Source organism: Papilio polytes, unplaced genomic scaffold (assembly GCF_000836215.1).
Source record: "Papilio polytes unplaced genomic scaffold, Ppol_1.0 DF823879.1, whole genome shotgun sequence".
Classification (NCBI taxonomy): domain Eukaryota; kingdom Metazoa; phylum Arthropoda; class Insecta; order Lepidoptera; family Papilionidae; genus Papilio; species Papilio polytes.
The window spans coordinates 271,788-287,154 of NW_013525325.1; the positions used below are offsets into that span (position 1 = coordinate 271,788).

The 15,367-nt window shown below is 36.7% G+C and overlaps 2 protein-coding genes across 2 annotated transcripts in view; both read right to left on the minus strand.

Moving 5' to 3' along the window:
- LOC106103071 (protein yellow-like) overlaps nucleotides 1-1,824 on the minus strand; it is a 14,701-nt gene extending 12,877 nt beyond the window's left edge. The window contains exon 1 of the mRNA XM_013282732.1: nucleotides 1,699-1,824. The gene's annotated coding sequence lies outside the window, so the exon portion shown is untranslated. The remainder of the gene's footprint in view (nucleotides 1-1,698) is intronic.
- A 3,251-nt stretch (nucleotides 1,825-5,075) lies between these two features.
- Nucleotides 5,076-13,559, minus strand: LOC106103072 (protein yellow-like). The gene is made up of 9 exons (XM_013282733.1): nucleotides 13,394-13,559; nucleotides 10,609-10,758; nucleotides 9,717-9,884; nucleotides 9,150-9,266; nucleotides 8,812-8,988; nucleotides 7,932-8,092; nucleotides 6,362-6,545; nucleotides 6,182-6,284; nucleotides 5,076-5,166 (listed from the first exon to the last, which is right to left on the minus strand). The coding sequence occupies exons 1-9, from the start codon at nucleotides 13,518-13,520 to the stop codon at nucleotides 5,112-5,114; spliced, it is 1,242 nt and encodes a 413-aa protein (XP_013138187.1). The 5' UTR covers nucleotides 13,521-13,559; the 3' UTR covers nucleotides 5,076-5,111.
- Nucleotides 13,560-15,367: the final 1,808 nt, after the last annotated feature.

The following is a 15,367-nucleotide window of genomic DNA, read 5'->3' on the forward strand; positions in this document are numbered from 1 at the left end:
ATACTATGTATGTATGTATATTATATGTATCCCTATATATTTATTTTCCCTCATCGCACACACAAACGCACACAAGCCTACGCGACAATGCACAAATACATTCACATACACACAGCAACACACACACACACACACACACACACACAGGCGCGCGCATGTGCAATGATGGCTTATATTATAACTCAACTGCCCCCTGTATCATAAACTGAACCATGTTATAGTAGTTCAGGGGAGGCTGAAAACCAGCGCGGCCTTCAGTGACAAGCTGGAGGCCGCATCAGCTGAGCCTTTTCCTTTTGACCAAGAGTTTGTATTTTTATTTTTATTTCATTAATAATTGTAAGTTATGTTCCTTTAATTTTCTTTTTGGTCAATAAATAGTGTTTTATTTTTATTTATTTTTTATTTTTTTAAGTGCTTTAACCTTTTAACTGCCGTTTTTATAAACAGTTATATAGTTATGCAAAACTGTTGCGAATTATGAAGCAGGAAAACTTGAATACGGTGATTTGTGTCTAAACGCTTTTTATACGCTTAGCCTTGGTTACCACAGATAAACAAAACATTACAAAGATATTTAATAACGTAAGAATCATACGAAGAACATTTTAGAGCAAATAAATTTGATTTATGATACGCTATATGATATGGCAGCGTCGGTGGCTCAGTGGTTTAACCACTTGACTTGTAATCTACAGGTCTTGGGTTCGAATCCCGCCGTACCAATGTGATTTTCGAATTTTCTAATGTATATAATTTACCCGACGTTCTTACGGTGAAGGAAAACATCGAGATGCCTGCACATATCGGCGATGAAATTCAAAGATATGTGTGAAGTCAACCCGCAGTGCAGCGTGGTTGACTATGGCCTAGTCACCCTAACTTTAGGGTAAGCTCTGAGCCCCTCGGTGGGGACATATAGTGAGCTGGTGATGATGATGGTATGATATGACTCTCAAACCCCCTTAAAGTAGAGGGGAACATTTACAAGGCCGTCAAGACCTGCCATGATGTATGGATCTGAATGTTGGGCAGTAAAAGGGACGGATGAAAGGAGACTACATGTGGCAGATATGAGAATGTTAAGATGGATGTAACATATGTGATAATACGAAATGAGTATATTAGAGGAAGTGAGAGTAGCACCAGTGGTAGAAGGTAAGGAGTAAAAGGTTAGCATGGGGGCATGTTATGAGGGATGAATCGCATGTACAAGGAGAACGTTATGAGTGTGGTACACCGGTAGAGGTAGACAGAAAGAGATGGATGTATTGTGTGAAAGGTGACATGATCAAGGAGTGATGACAGATGACGTATGATAGAGTTTGGAGGACAAAACCCATTGGCCCTACGGGAGTAGGAAAAGGAGGAAAAATTGGATGAATGTTAGTAGCCTCAACTGTTCAACGGATATCAGTGTTGACACATGTAGAACATAGCAAAGAAATAGGCTACTTACTAAAGGCCTGTCCCGCCAAATTGTAAATTGACAACAATCCAACGTAAGTGATGGAAATATCGGATCTTGTTATCTTATGACAGTGACGTCATTAAGCTATCTGAGGCTGTATCAGCCAGTACTGGGATATGCCCTTAGTCTTTTTTATTTAGCAATCAAATACGGTATTTAACTAAAGAAATTGTAAACATCACATCACTATTCAAAAATAGATTAATTATTAAATTACATGTACTCACATATGTTTATTTTATTCCCGTCTTTTGACTATTTATAGAATTTAACATAAAACTGAATATTCATATAAAAATACACAAGAACATTAATTATCTAAGACGAGAACTTTGAAGTGATTTAAGTTATAATATCACGTCTTCATTTATGTACTAGAGTGAGCGACGATTTAGTGATGGGCTACTGTTCGATAAAAACTATCGATATCGATATCGATGTTTTAAGTTTGACAGAACACCCTGAATAGTAAATTTAAGTAGTTGATCCGTTTTATATATAAAATACTAGCTGTTGCCCGCGACTTCGTCCGCGTAGTATATAAATAACAAAAAGCTACCTATTCCTCGGGAACCGGACATTTCTCGGTGATGAACCTTATCCCATGTGTACTCCAGACTTTGTTATATATCTGTGCCAAATTTCAATAAGATATGTTGAACCGTTGCAGAATGATCGAGTAAACATTAAAAAACTAAATTAATGAATCCCACGGGAACCGTAATTATTCCCGGGATAAAAAGTAGCCAATGTGTTCTTTCAGACTATGCTCTAAACCTGTGCCAGATTTCATGGAGATCCGTTCAGTCGTTTAGGCTACAAATGCTAACAAACATGATTAATATACAAACATATTGGACTATTTTACCGTGAATTACATCAAGTAACTATACTTTTCTTATGTGGTCTCTAAGTTGAGTTGTTCGACTGATTTTAACGAAACTTTACTAGAAAGTTGATGTTTGCAGGAACATTTTCAATTCCACGCAGACGAAGTTGCATGCAACAGCTAGCTTTACAAGTAACAATGCCTTGGAGTTGGTAATTCTTTCCATTAAGACAATAAACGTGCATTCAAGTTGAAAACAAAAGAACAGTGTAAATTGTTTCAATGATCTATTAAAAAACTACAGACAAACATATATCTATCTCTTTTTAACTATCTCAAGACAGTATTAACGTATTAAACAGTGGTAGAGCCCGCTTTAACATCTTCGCACGAATGGACCGGCTTCCTCGATGTAATACCACTACCACATAGAAAACAGGCGTGAAGTGCAAATAATTCCGCGTTTCGTCTGATGAGTGTGGTACCGGAGGTCTGATTTTAGTCCCTTTTCCTTTCCACCCTTTTCTTGGATTTAACGGTGGAGGAGACGCATAGGAAGATGTAATGTCCTCTTTATCTGCGTCTCCCCCTCCGTCAATTAAGAGTAGGCAACGCATCTGCAATTGCGGTGGGCTATGGGCAGCGATCGCTTTCTATTTCGGTGGATTCAGGTGGCCGCTTGCTCGTTTGCCACCTTATATTGTGAAAAAAAAATAAGATAATTTTAAAGAATGTAAAAATATTACTTCTTTAAAAAAAATAATATAATTGTAACTAGCGATATGAATTTTAATACTCGATTAGAGAGTCGTCAGGAATGCGCGCGAATATCCCAATCGTTGTGATGACATTGACAGCTGTGAGCTAGGTACGTTTTTTTTATAATATAAGGTGGCAAACGTGCAAACGGCCTGAATCCACCGAAATGGAAAGCGACCGCTGCCCATAAACATCCGCAATTGTAGATGCGTTGCCTACCCTTCATTGATGGAGGAGGAGATGCACATAAAGTGGATATTTCCCCTTCCTATGCGTCTCCTCCAGTCAAATCCACTTTTCCTTTCCATCCTTTCCTCTTAAGAAAGGGGATTGATGGATCTTTATTAGAGTTTGTAGCCTAAATGGCTGAACACATCTCGATGAAATTTGACACAGACGTAGAGGGTACCCCGATAGAACAGATAGGCTACTCACTTTTGTTTTTTTTAACTCTACACGGACGGAGTCGCGCGCGAAAGCTAGTACTTACTACAAACGTGTTTTTGAATCTTTAAATATTTGCAGTAACTATGCAAGTACATGAGAAATGTTTGCTTCATTTTGTTTGGGTATTTGTCACGTAACACATTTTGACTAGTGATGAGATACATCGATACATTTGAATTAAGATTATTTAAAAATCCTTACATAAATAACTATATAAAATCTGATGAAGATTTCAATTTATTCCTTACATCATAATCATACTAATATTATAAATGCGAAAGTTTAGATGGATGTTTGTTAGAGTTTGTAGCCTAAACGACTGAATAGATTTTGATGAAATTTGGTACAGATATAGAGGATAATCTGGAGGAACACATAGGCTACTTTTTATCCCGGAAATAGTTACGGTTCCCGTGGGATGCATTAGTTTCGTGTTTTAATGTTTGCTCGATAATTCTGCAACGGTTCAACATATCTTATTAAAATTTGGCACAGATATAACATCTACGCACGAATGGGCCGGCTCGCCCGGTGTAATACCACGACCACACAGAAGACAGGCGTGAAGTGAGAGCTATTCCGCGTTTCATCTGATGAGTGTGGTGCCGGAGGCCTAATTTTAATCCCTTTCTCTTTCCACCATTTTTAAGAAGAAAGGATAGGAAGCAAAAGTGGATTTGACAGTGTAGGAGACGCATAGTAAGGGGATATGTCCCTTTTATGTGCGTCTCCCCCGTCAATGAAGAGTAAATAGGCAACGCTGCAATTGCGGATGTTTATGTGCAGCGGTCGCTTCACATTTCGGTAGATTCAGGTCGCTTGTTCGTTTGCCACCTTTTATTATAAAAAACAACTGTTTAGTTGCACAACTAAAAATCGAATAGCGCATCTCCATATAAGATCAAAGAATCAAAGCGAAACTGAACAGTTGTACTGTAGTTTCCTTTTAGGTGTCACTCTCAAAATGCGTTTAGCATATCGATATCGATTTGTCGATGAACCGGCTTCGTGTTAACACATCACTATTATGTGATCATCCTATGTCTTGTTTATTTACAATATAATTATTATAGTAAATTTAAATAAATTACCAAGAATACACAAGTCGTGACCTGTTTAACCGCATCGCAGTATCATGTAACTATAAAAAGTCATTTGGGCGTCACCATGGAAGCTATGGCAAACAATTTTAATAGTAACTAGTTATTTGATCACGTCACCTTTCACGCATCCATCTCTTTCTAGGTTCACCTCTACCGGTGTACCACAATCATAACTAACGGCCGTCTTGTTACATGCGATTCATCCCTTCTCATAACATGTCCATACTCTAACCCTTTATTATTTTCTCAACCACTGGGGCTACTCTCAAACTTTCTTTAATATACTCATTTCGTAACTTATTCGTGTTACCTCATCTTAACATTCGCATTTCCGCCACATGTATTCTCCTTTCATCCGTCCCTTTTACTGCACAACAATGGCAGTTTGCAACAATCAGCAACAATGCAACAATTTGTTATGAAATATTATATTTAAGCATGAGGACGAAGAAAATAAACAAAAACATTGTCAAAGAAAACTTTTATTTAATAAAATGCATTTTCAAGGTGCCGCTATATCGCATACTGTACCCAATATTAAATCAAAAACACGATATCTGGAAACAAAACACAAAATAAATTTATTTTCCTTCTATATACTTTTAGACAACTTATTTAATTGATACTGTCGCTTTAAACTCAGAGCAATACTTCTCGTCTGGACTCAGGATGCGCGCCAAATCTATCCATACTTCTAGTGACATTGACAGCTGTCAGCTAGGGACGTGACGTTTATGCCGATAATCTAGAGTTGCGCCAATTCTACAGCACGGTACTAATTTTGTTCTTAACAATACATATAATGAAATTGGAGTGTCTGTTTGTTATATCAAAATAAATTCCAGATTTCGGGAAGATGATGTATTTGCGTTGCTGATAACAAGTCTAAATAAGATTAGTTTGATAAATAACGCATATGAAGTATCGAATTCAATTTGTATGAAGGCAAATGCCACACTTAATAGACAGGTATCGTAATGACGAAACACGCAGCGAACTATTCTATCGATATTCGGTTTAAATAATTATCGCACTCAACTAAAATTATTATTTTCTTATTTAATAATTTATAGGACAATTCTAGTATTGATTATAGTGTAGAGAATTTAGCGATGACAGAAATAATAGCGAAATCCAATTCGATTACGTACGGCTGTAGTAGTAATAAACATTTATTTACTTTCATTATTTGTTATGGTCATTATTAATTTAAGAAAACAGTGTTTTTTTTATTTCATAAGTTAGAACTATAAATCTATCGATTCCAACTTCTAAAAGAATAAAAATCGAAAATCGATAAGATTCATGACTGATTTTACACAACACATCCCTACTAAATTTGAAGTGAATTGTCAAACTAATCTAAATTAATTTGACACACTATAACACATTTTTGTCTGTCAATCTGTTTGACATATTTTGATAAAAAAAATCAAAATCGATCTACCAGGCGCGGAGTCGGAGTTATACCGTAACACAACAGACTAGTTGAGTACTTTTTTTTGAGAAATCGGTAAAATAACCTCTTTCGTTTACGTTAAAATATTCAACTAACTATATCTACCAACTTACCTATGGATAAAAAAATTATATTCATTAATATCAAATCTAGAGTAAATAAACTTCGGTATCTGATTCACCAGAACATATACTTCATCACCGACTATTTTTAAATCTAGAAAAAACAAGACAAAAACATCTGAATAACAAACAAAAAAAAACCCCGAGTTACCAGTAACGCCATCTAGTTACCAGAAATGTAGGCAAGTTTTTTATGATCTTGTGCGACGATAGCGACATTTTCCGGTGTCATTTCAGTGTCGATATTCCAACACAAGATGGCGTCTTGTGCGACATTTGCGTAGAAGATTATTCTAGAAGGTGCGTGGTAGTCGTGTGAACCGCTCTGCGTATTATTACCACGTTCACCGAAATACTGAAAATTAGAAAAATACGTGAAGTGTATTTGGTTCTAAAGTCAAAATTAAATAAAGAGAGGAATTTCAAATTTAATGGCGGTCAGTTATATACAAATCTATCCATCTATCTATACTAATTTAATAAAGCGTAAACACACACTACTTTGTGGCGTAGGATGTCAGCAATCACACCATAGTTTAAATAAGACCTTCTTTAATAAATCGCCCTTTACTTACGATACGCTTTAGTTTATATATATACGCGCTATTAAACTTAGGGGATAAATACATTGGAAAAAGACCTTCATGTGGGAAAGGAACCACAAACTATAAGCTGTCAACTTTAAGGAATCAAGGTTATTCTGGTAAGGGTAATTTTGACATTTGTAATTGAGAATTTGACAAATGTAAACAATACAATAAAGTTTTTATAATTTTATGAGGAGCCACACGGGAACAGCTATTTAAGAACGATAACTTCTTTAAAAGGCACTATTTTAGTTGTCAAGGTCTCTTGTCCTTGTATGGGCAAGTCACAAAAAATTTTACAAAATTATAAGAAGCTCCATATTTTGTTATAAAATAAACTAAACAGTCTCACAAAATAAAATTTAAACATTTAAATATGATTTAGTGACATCTATTGGCAATTTATATAAATAAAATTAAGTATATTGTCATGTTTTGAGGATACATTAATAGATGGCGTTGGTGACTATGTAAAAACGTCACTACATTTATTTTTTGAATCTCTTTTTTCTTCTCACATATGAAAATGGAATTAAGATTGGAATAAGGATAATTAATTAAATTAGTCCATTTCCGTTTCCATCCTTTTCCTATACAGAAAGGATGGGAAGGACAAGTGTATTTGAATGTAAAGACGCATAGGAAAGGGAAATATCCTCTTTATGTGCGTCTCCGGCGATTAAAGGCAACGCTGTCATTGCGGATGTCTAAGCAGTTCGCCATTTGCATAACTTTGCATAACTCTTGTGCGTGCGTCAAAGGAGCCAGATATAAAAGCCCTATAATCGACATCTTCTCCAACAAATGGCCAACATTTAAAAAATATCTACGCGAGGTTATCACTTAAATTTAATTTTTACTTTTTGGGTTCAACAAAATAAAAAAATAAAAAAAAAAAAAAAGATAAAAACATATACTGTCTACTGTTGTTACTGTTGTCGTTGTTGTTATTTTTCTATGTATGTCGTGTAAACCTATAATTAGGACAAATTATCTGCATGTTACTTATTGTATGGTGTAAAAATGTATGTGTTATAATTTTGTCCTGTTGGTTTATCTTAATAAATAAATAAAAATAAATAAATAAAATTTCGGCGGATTCAGGCCGCTTGCTCGTTTGCCACTTTATAATATAAAAAAAATGTTATACTCACAGTATTACGTTCGGGAAAGTTATTGTTTTTAAGGAATTCAGTATCGATAGCAAACTCTTGTGTGGAGACGAGTGGATGGTAGAAAGCCTTCCTCTTCCCTTTGGTGTCAGGATCAGTTAGCGTGACGCTGAATAATCCATCTTTCCAATTAATTACGTACCCTGGGATAGAACAAAGAGATATTAATAGATACCTATTGAAACGAGATGTATGTATTTACCTATAGCTTTCGCCTTTGACTCCTCTACATCTATGCCAAATTATTTCGAGATCCGTACCATAGTTTAGGCTACAAACTCTAACGAACATCCATCTATTAATAAATTCTCTTGATGATAGACACATTTATTTGGATAAGGATTCATACCGAACACGAGTAATAGCGTTGAAAGTGGGGTGTAGATTTCGAGCGATATTTTAATGAAAAAAGTGGTTATTGTGCGACAACCTTAATAGATAGATTTATGCTATCCCGGACTTTTATTTAGCAAATTTAATGGGCTACAATTCTTCCATACATCATTTTTATGTAAGTCTTATAGTTTAGGCTACGTAAGCAAAGAAAGCAAAAATGGCCCGAAATTTCGTCGCGCGATTTTGAGCTAAACTATTTAACTACGTCGTAGTCTTAGACTCCAAAAATTAAACAAAAAAATGGGACCCACCTGCAAGCATTACCTTTCGGATAAAAAAATAATTATCCAAATCGGTTCACTAGCGGAGTTATGCCGTAACACACATAAAAAAAACATATCGACGAATTGAATACCTCCTACTTTTGGGAAGTCGGTCAAAAATGTAATTTTTTGTTTTAAAACGCTGTCAACAGATGGCGCTATTTCGTATTTTGGATTTTATTAAATTCCAGTTATGTAATTACCTGCAGCTGTGAAGTTCATAGCATTCTCATCGTGGACGAAGCTTCTATGATTTACTCTCCAGCTGTCCATGTTCTTAAGAGAGAATACAATCATACCTTCAGTCGCTAGATCATTGATATACGCGTATGCGTCATCACATGACTTCTTATCTACGTCCACGGTAATTGAGGTTAGACCTGAAAAGTAACTAGATGGCGCTACTTGTGTTTTAGAACACGATGTTAAGGTTTGTTTTGAAGTAAGACTTGTATAATTAAAGAAAATTGGTAGGAAGTCTGTATTAATCCGGAATCTTTCATTTATAAACTTCCATACATACAAACGTAAGTAAATCTACCTGCAGATGATCTTTCGTTGACCAAATCAGTCGATTTCAATTCATATCTGACTATTTCCTCGTCAGTTTTCAAATCGTATACAACAATCGCCGGTGGCTGAATTTGTTTCCTTTCACCTTAAAAGAAAAAAATAATAAAAACAAGAGCAACGATTAAAAATTGATTGTCGATTGTTACGCAGCCTATCTGTTTAGGTGCACTAAACATAAAGTAGTGTGTCCACATGAGATTATAGGAATCAAAGCGAGACTAAACAGTTGTTTTTTTTTTTCATAATATAACGAGGCAAACGAGCAAGCGGCCTGAATCCACTGAAATGGAAAGCGACCGCTGCACATAAACATCCGCAATTGCAGCGCTGCCTGCCCTTCATTGACAGAGGAGACGCACATAAAGAGGACATGGGTCTCCTCCACCGTTAAATACTTTTCCTTCCCATCCTTTCCTCTTAAGAAAAGCGTGGAAAGGGAAAGAAACTAAAATTAGGCAGGCAAGCAGTAGAGTGCGATAATTTAGTTACATGTGTTACCCTACTTTAAGGGGTTACCCCAATGACTGGAACATACCTGGTACTTCTAAATGGCCAGTGTCTACCATCCACAGCCTTCCACACACATCGACCCTCGGACGATATACAGAGACGAATTTATTCCTACTTTTAGTATCAGGATATGGAATCAAAGCTGGTGATGTACCACTTGATATTTTAACATAGTTTAATGTCGATGGTATACCTGAAAGATATTCTTATTATTCACTAGCTGTTGTTCGCGAGTTCGTCCACTCAATGCTAAGATAAATAAAAAGAAATATCAAAATCGGTCCACTAGCGGCGGAGTGATGTAACACACATAACAAAACATGCAGACGAATTGAGTACCTCCTTCTTTTAGGAAATCGGTTAAAGTAGCCTATATGCCCGTCTATGTGAACTACCCTCCAGTGAAAGTCTCGTCGAAATCGTCCCAGCTGTTTCGGAGATTACTCGGAACAAACGCGGCTTGTGGACAGACATACAAAATTAAATTTAAATGCGATTTTCGTTATCAGCAAAGCAAATACATATCTTTTGATATTACAAACAGACACTCCAATTTTTGACCGACTTCCCAAAAGGTATTCAATTCGTCTGTATGTTTTTTTTTCTGTGTTACGGCATAACTCCGCCGCTAGTGGACTGATTTTGATAATTCTTTTTTTATCTGAAAGGTAATGCTTGCAGGTCCAATTTTTTTGTTTGATTTTTAATATATGTATAAATAGATAGATATAGACCGCACAATTGACAAAACCATCGCACAACTTTTAGTCTCGATTCGATTTCAATAATCTTACATGGAGGTGCACAAATTCGATGTTTATGTGCAACTAAACAGTTGAATAACGAAACACTGACAACTGTCGTGCGATATTTTAGTCAATGATCTTGTCTTAATGCTCTTGGTTTTATGTCCATACCATGCCTCCTTCTTGGTACAGTAACAAACACTCTGTTTCCAAACACTTCCATACCAATCGGTACATTATTATATTGTGTAAAAAATTTCTCAGCATCTGCGACATTGTTTTGTTTTTGCGTCTGTAACTCGCTATCTGAACTTGATTCGTCTGAAAATATAACACGTGGATAACCTCAAATGACACTGATTGTACTGCGTTGACCTTTTTACCAGCTTTGCTGTTTTAATCTTACCAACATTATAAATGCGATAGTTTTTTTATAACATAATGTGGCAAACGAGCAAGCGGCCTGAATCTAACGAAATGGAAAGCGACCGCTGCCCATTCGCAATTGCAGCGCTGCCTGCCCTTAATTGACGGAGGAGACGCACATAAAGAGGACATTTCCCTTTTACATGCGTCTCCACCGTCAAATCCACTTTTCCTTTTCATCCTTTCCTTTTAAGAAAAGGGTGGAAAGGAAAAGGGACTATAATTAGGCCTCCGGCACCACACTCATCAGACGAAACGCGAAATTGCGTCCACTTCACGCCTGTTTTCTGTGTGGTCGTGGTATTACACCGGGCGAGCTGGCCCATTCGTGCAAAGATGTTAAAGCGGGCTCTACCACTGTTAGGACAGTGTTTCTTAAAGTAGGCGATAAAGCCTCCTTTGGGGCGTTTGAAACCTATAGAGGGGCGTTATAGGCCCCCAGAAAAAACTGAGGGCGTTGATATGGGTTAGGGGGGCGATGCATAATTTGTAATTTTATTTATATTATATAGTTAGTATTTTAAATTTTACTAAAATTGTATAAAAACGGGGGCTCTAAAGATCATTGGTTTTCAAAGGGGCCGGTAAAAGAAATAAGTTTGATATACACTGGTTTAGATGGATGGATGTTTGTTAGAGTTTGTAGCCTAAACTGCTGAACGGATCTGGATGAAATTTGGCATAGATGTAGAGGATAGTCTGGAAGAACACGTAGGCTGCTCACTTTGAATAATTCTACGCGGACAGAGTCGCGTGCGAAAGCTAGTTTACTAATATTTCCTTTAACATTCGAACGAAGATCTAGGCTTGCTAGAATAAGGTTTACAATAGTCGAATGACGAGATGCGGACCCTTGACCAAACTATATTTTTATTAACTACTAGCTGTTCCCGTGCGACTTCATCCGCATGTAATTTTATTTTAATACTTACATTTGTCAAATTATCAATTACAAATGTCAAAATGACATGACATGATGACAACCTTGCTTCCTTGATGTTGACAGCAATTTATGGTCTATTTCCCACATTAGGGTTTTTATCCAAGATATTAACACCTAAGTTTAATGACGTTAAAATATATAGCCTAAAGCGTGACGTAAGTGTAGGACTTTTTATTAAAAAAAGAATTATTCAAAAATATGCTGTAATTGCTGACATCTTAGGCAACAAAGAAGTGTGTGTTTACGCTTTATTATAATAGTATAGAAGTATAGATTATCAAATTTAGAGATTTTTCAGTTTCTCCTAAATCTATAGAAGAAGCGCTGACTGAATTCTAAATTTGAATTTTATAGCACAATTCGAAGTCTGTAAAAATTACAATTAGACACGCAATTGTGTAAACAAATTGAAGAATTCAATTACCTATATTTCGTAAACTACTAGATGTGATTAAAAGATATTTTGGCAATATAATGAATTCCGGTACATCTATTAATGTTTAAAATTTCAACCTTCCATCTTTATCCACAACGAAGTTACAAGGATGTATAGAGCCATGAAACGCTTCGAGGAAATAGTGTTTGGCCGTGCTCACGTGGCGGGTGGCACAGCCACACACAGTAAACTAGCTTTCGCCCGTGATTCCGTCCGCGTGGAATAACAAAAGTGAGTAGCCTATGTATTCTTCCAGACTATCCTCTACGTCTATATCAAATTTCATGGATTTTTGACCTAGTTGTCACTTTGCCTTGAAGAGGCCTTGGCCGGACATGGCGCTCAGCCTAGACCTCGTTTATGAGTAACTAAGCTAGAGAACTCCTTCAGAAGCCTCGGCTCGGGCTGTTACTTCGTTATTATTACCGGATTCACACTGTTCAAATATTACACTGGACAGATCGTGTCTGAGCTACAATCTTGTGACATCTATGGGACATCGTGTGAGTTGGTATAACGGCGGATCCAGGGTCGGGTCATGGGGGTCATGACCCCCCCTGAGCTGGTTGGTCAAGCTTGACTAAATATATTTACATATTTTGTCAAGTCACTTGACTACGTCTATGTAACGCCCCCTGGCGCCAAAGCTGGATTCGCCCTTGGTTGGTGCGATATTCCAAACCAGTTTAGAGTTTTTACGCTTTCTTAGTTACATAACATCTTACTAATATTATAAATGTGAAATTTTAAATGGATGGATATTTGTTAGTGTTTTTTTTTAATTCTTATTTTCAACTTCTACAGTCTCTTGGTCCGTACTCTTTTTTGCACAGTTTGTTTTATTTTTTTTTGTTGCATAATCCGTATAGCACTAATGAGATCCTTTTTTTTAGTGTTAGGGCCTGTCCCACCACCAGCTGATAGAGGCTCAGCTTTAAAACACTGTCAGATAAGGTAATACAATACGATATTTTCACATATTTTACGTTGGATTGTTACCAGAAAATTCACAAGTGGGACAGGCCCTTAGTAGTCTGAACTGCAGAACGGATCGCAACGAAATTTGGCATAGATGTATAGTCTGGAAGAACACATAGGTTACTATTTTTTTTAATTCCACACGGAGGAAGTTAATAATTAAAAATACTCACATATATGTCCATTGAAATCGTAAGTCATTTGCTTCCATTTGAACACTTCTTGTAGTCCAAAACGACCTTGGATGTGACCTCTTGTTTTGTCTAACAAAAGTATTAAGAAACAGACGAAATATTTCATATTTTCGTATCAAAAGTTCATTAACAACTGTGTATATTAACTGCAAGAACCAGTTATATTTATATTGTTGCCAGGTTAGGTTTTCTTCCCCGATTTTTATATTTCATTTTAATATTAAAATTATTAGAGTCAAGGAAAGCATGTTTGTAAATCATTTTTATTACTTTTATGACGTTATGAAATTAAAAAAATATACTATTTTTATTACTTTCTTAAATATAAAATTCTTCGCACAATTGTTTAAGAGAACAGTTAGTTAGTTAATTTTTGTTTGTTTAAGATTTATTGGTTTATCGTCGCTTTGCGACAAAGCCCCCTGTAAGAATAAATAAAAAAAATTTCTTGTGATTTTTTTTATAACATAAGGTGGCAAACGAGCAAGCGACTACCTGAAACCGCCAAAATGGCGAAGCGACCGCTGCCCATAGACATCCGCAATTGCAGATGCGTTGCCTACCCTTATACGACGGAGGAGGAGACGCACATAAAGAGGATAATTCTCCTTCCCATGCATCTCCTCCACCGTCAAATCCACTTCCTCTCCTTATAAGAAAAGGATGGTAAAGAGAAAGGGACTTAAATTAGGCCTCCGGCACCACACTCATCAGACGAAACACGGAATTGCTTCCATTTCACGCCTGTCTGTGTGGTCGTGGTATTACTGGGGGCGTGCCCTGCAGTGCTAAGATGTTAACGCGGGCACTACCACTGTCAAAATTGTGTCGCACAACTAAACATCAAGTAGTGTCCATGTACGTTCATAGTAATCAACGCAAGACTAAACAGTTGTGCAATAGTTCAGTCAAAGGTATGCTCTAAAGATGATTATTTTTTATAAAATTTCCCTATAACACGGGTAATATTTGTACGATGGCAACATTAATTACCTTCACACTATCAATGCAGGGTCAGACGGTTATTATATCTTTATTTATTTACTAACATTATAAAGATGACAGATTTGTATTTTTGTATGTATTGAAAAATGGAACGATGCGATCCGCAGCAGAATCATAGCCGACATTGCCCGAAGAATTGTAAACCTTAAGTGGCGATGGGCTGGCCATATTGCCCGCAGAACTGACGGCCGATGGGGCCCAAGAGTCCTGGAGTGGCGGCCACGGATAGGTCGTCGCAGCGTAGGTAGGCCTCCCGCAAGATGGACCTATGACCTGGTCAAGGTTGCGGGAGTGCACTGGATGCGGGCGGCACAGGACCGGGCATTGTGGCAATCAATGGGGGAGGCCTACGTTCAGCAGTGGACGACCTATGGCTTACAATGATGGCTGATTTTTTTTTTAATATTAGTAGATTTTTTTTAATTTACTAATATTTCCTTTAACCATTACAACTAAGCTGTAGGCTTGTGCTAGGATATGGTTCACAGTCGAATGTCGGGATTCGAACCCGACCGTAAGATCGGTAGTCCGTACCCACAACCATTGGCGGTTATTTCAACGATTCTAACACATTTAAAAAGCTACGTTATCACTGAGTAACATAGGCTATTTTTTTAAGAGGAAGAATCGCGAGCAACAGTTACTATACGATAAAATTGTCCTTTACAGTATTTAAATTGGACTAATAGTTTAGAAGATATCGCGAACACAAACAATAAGGGTGCTTGGGTTTCGTAGGTCTCGATCATTGTATTTAATAAAACTCCGATACATGTTAGTTTATTCTACGATGACAGATACCGGTTAACCAAAGACAAGGAGTCTGAATAGATATTGTCACAGACAACATATAACAAAGGGTAACCGAAAAATCAGCTTACAAATTAGAAATACGGCGCTTAGAAATTTGGAATGCATCAGTAGATTTCTATTATTACGTAGATTACT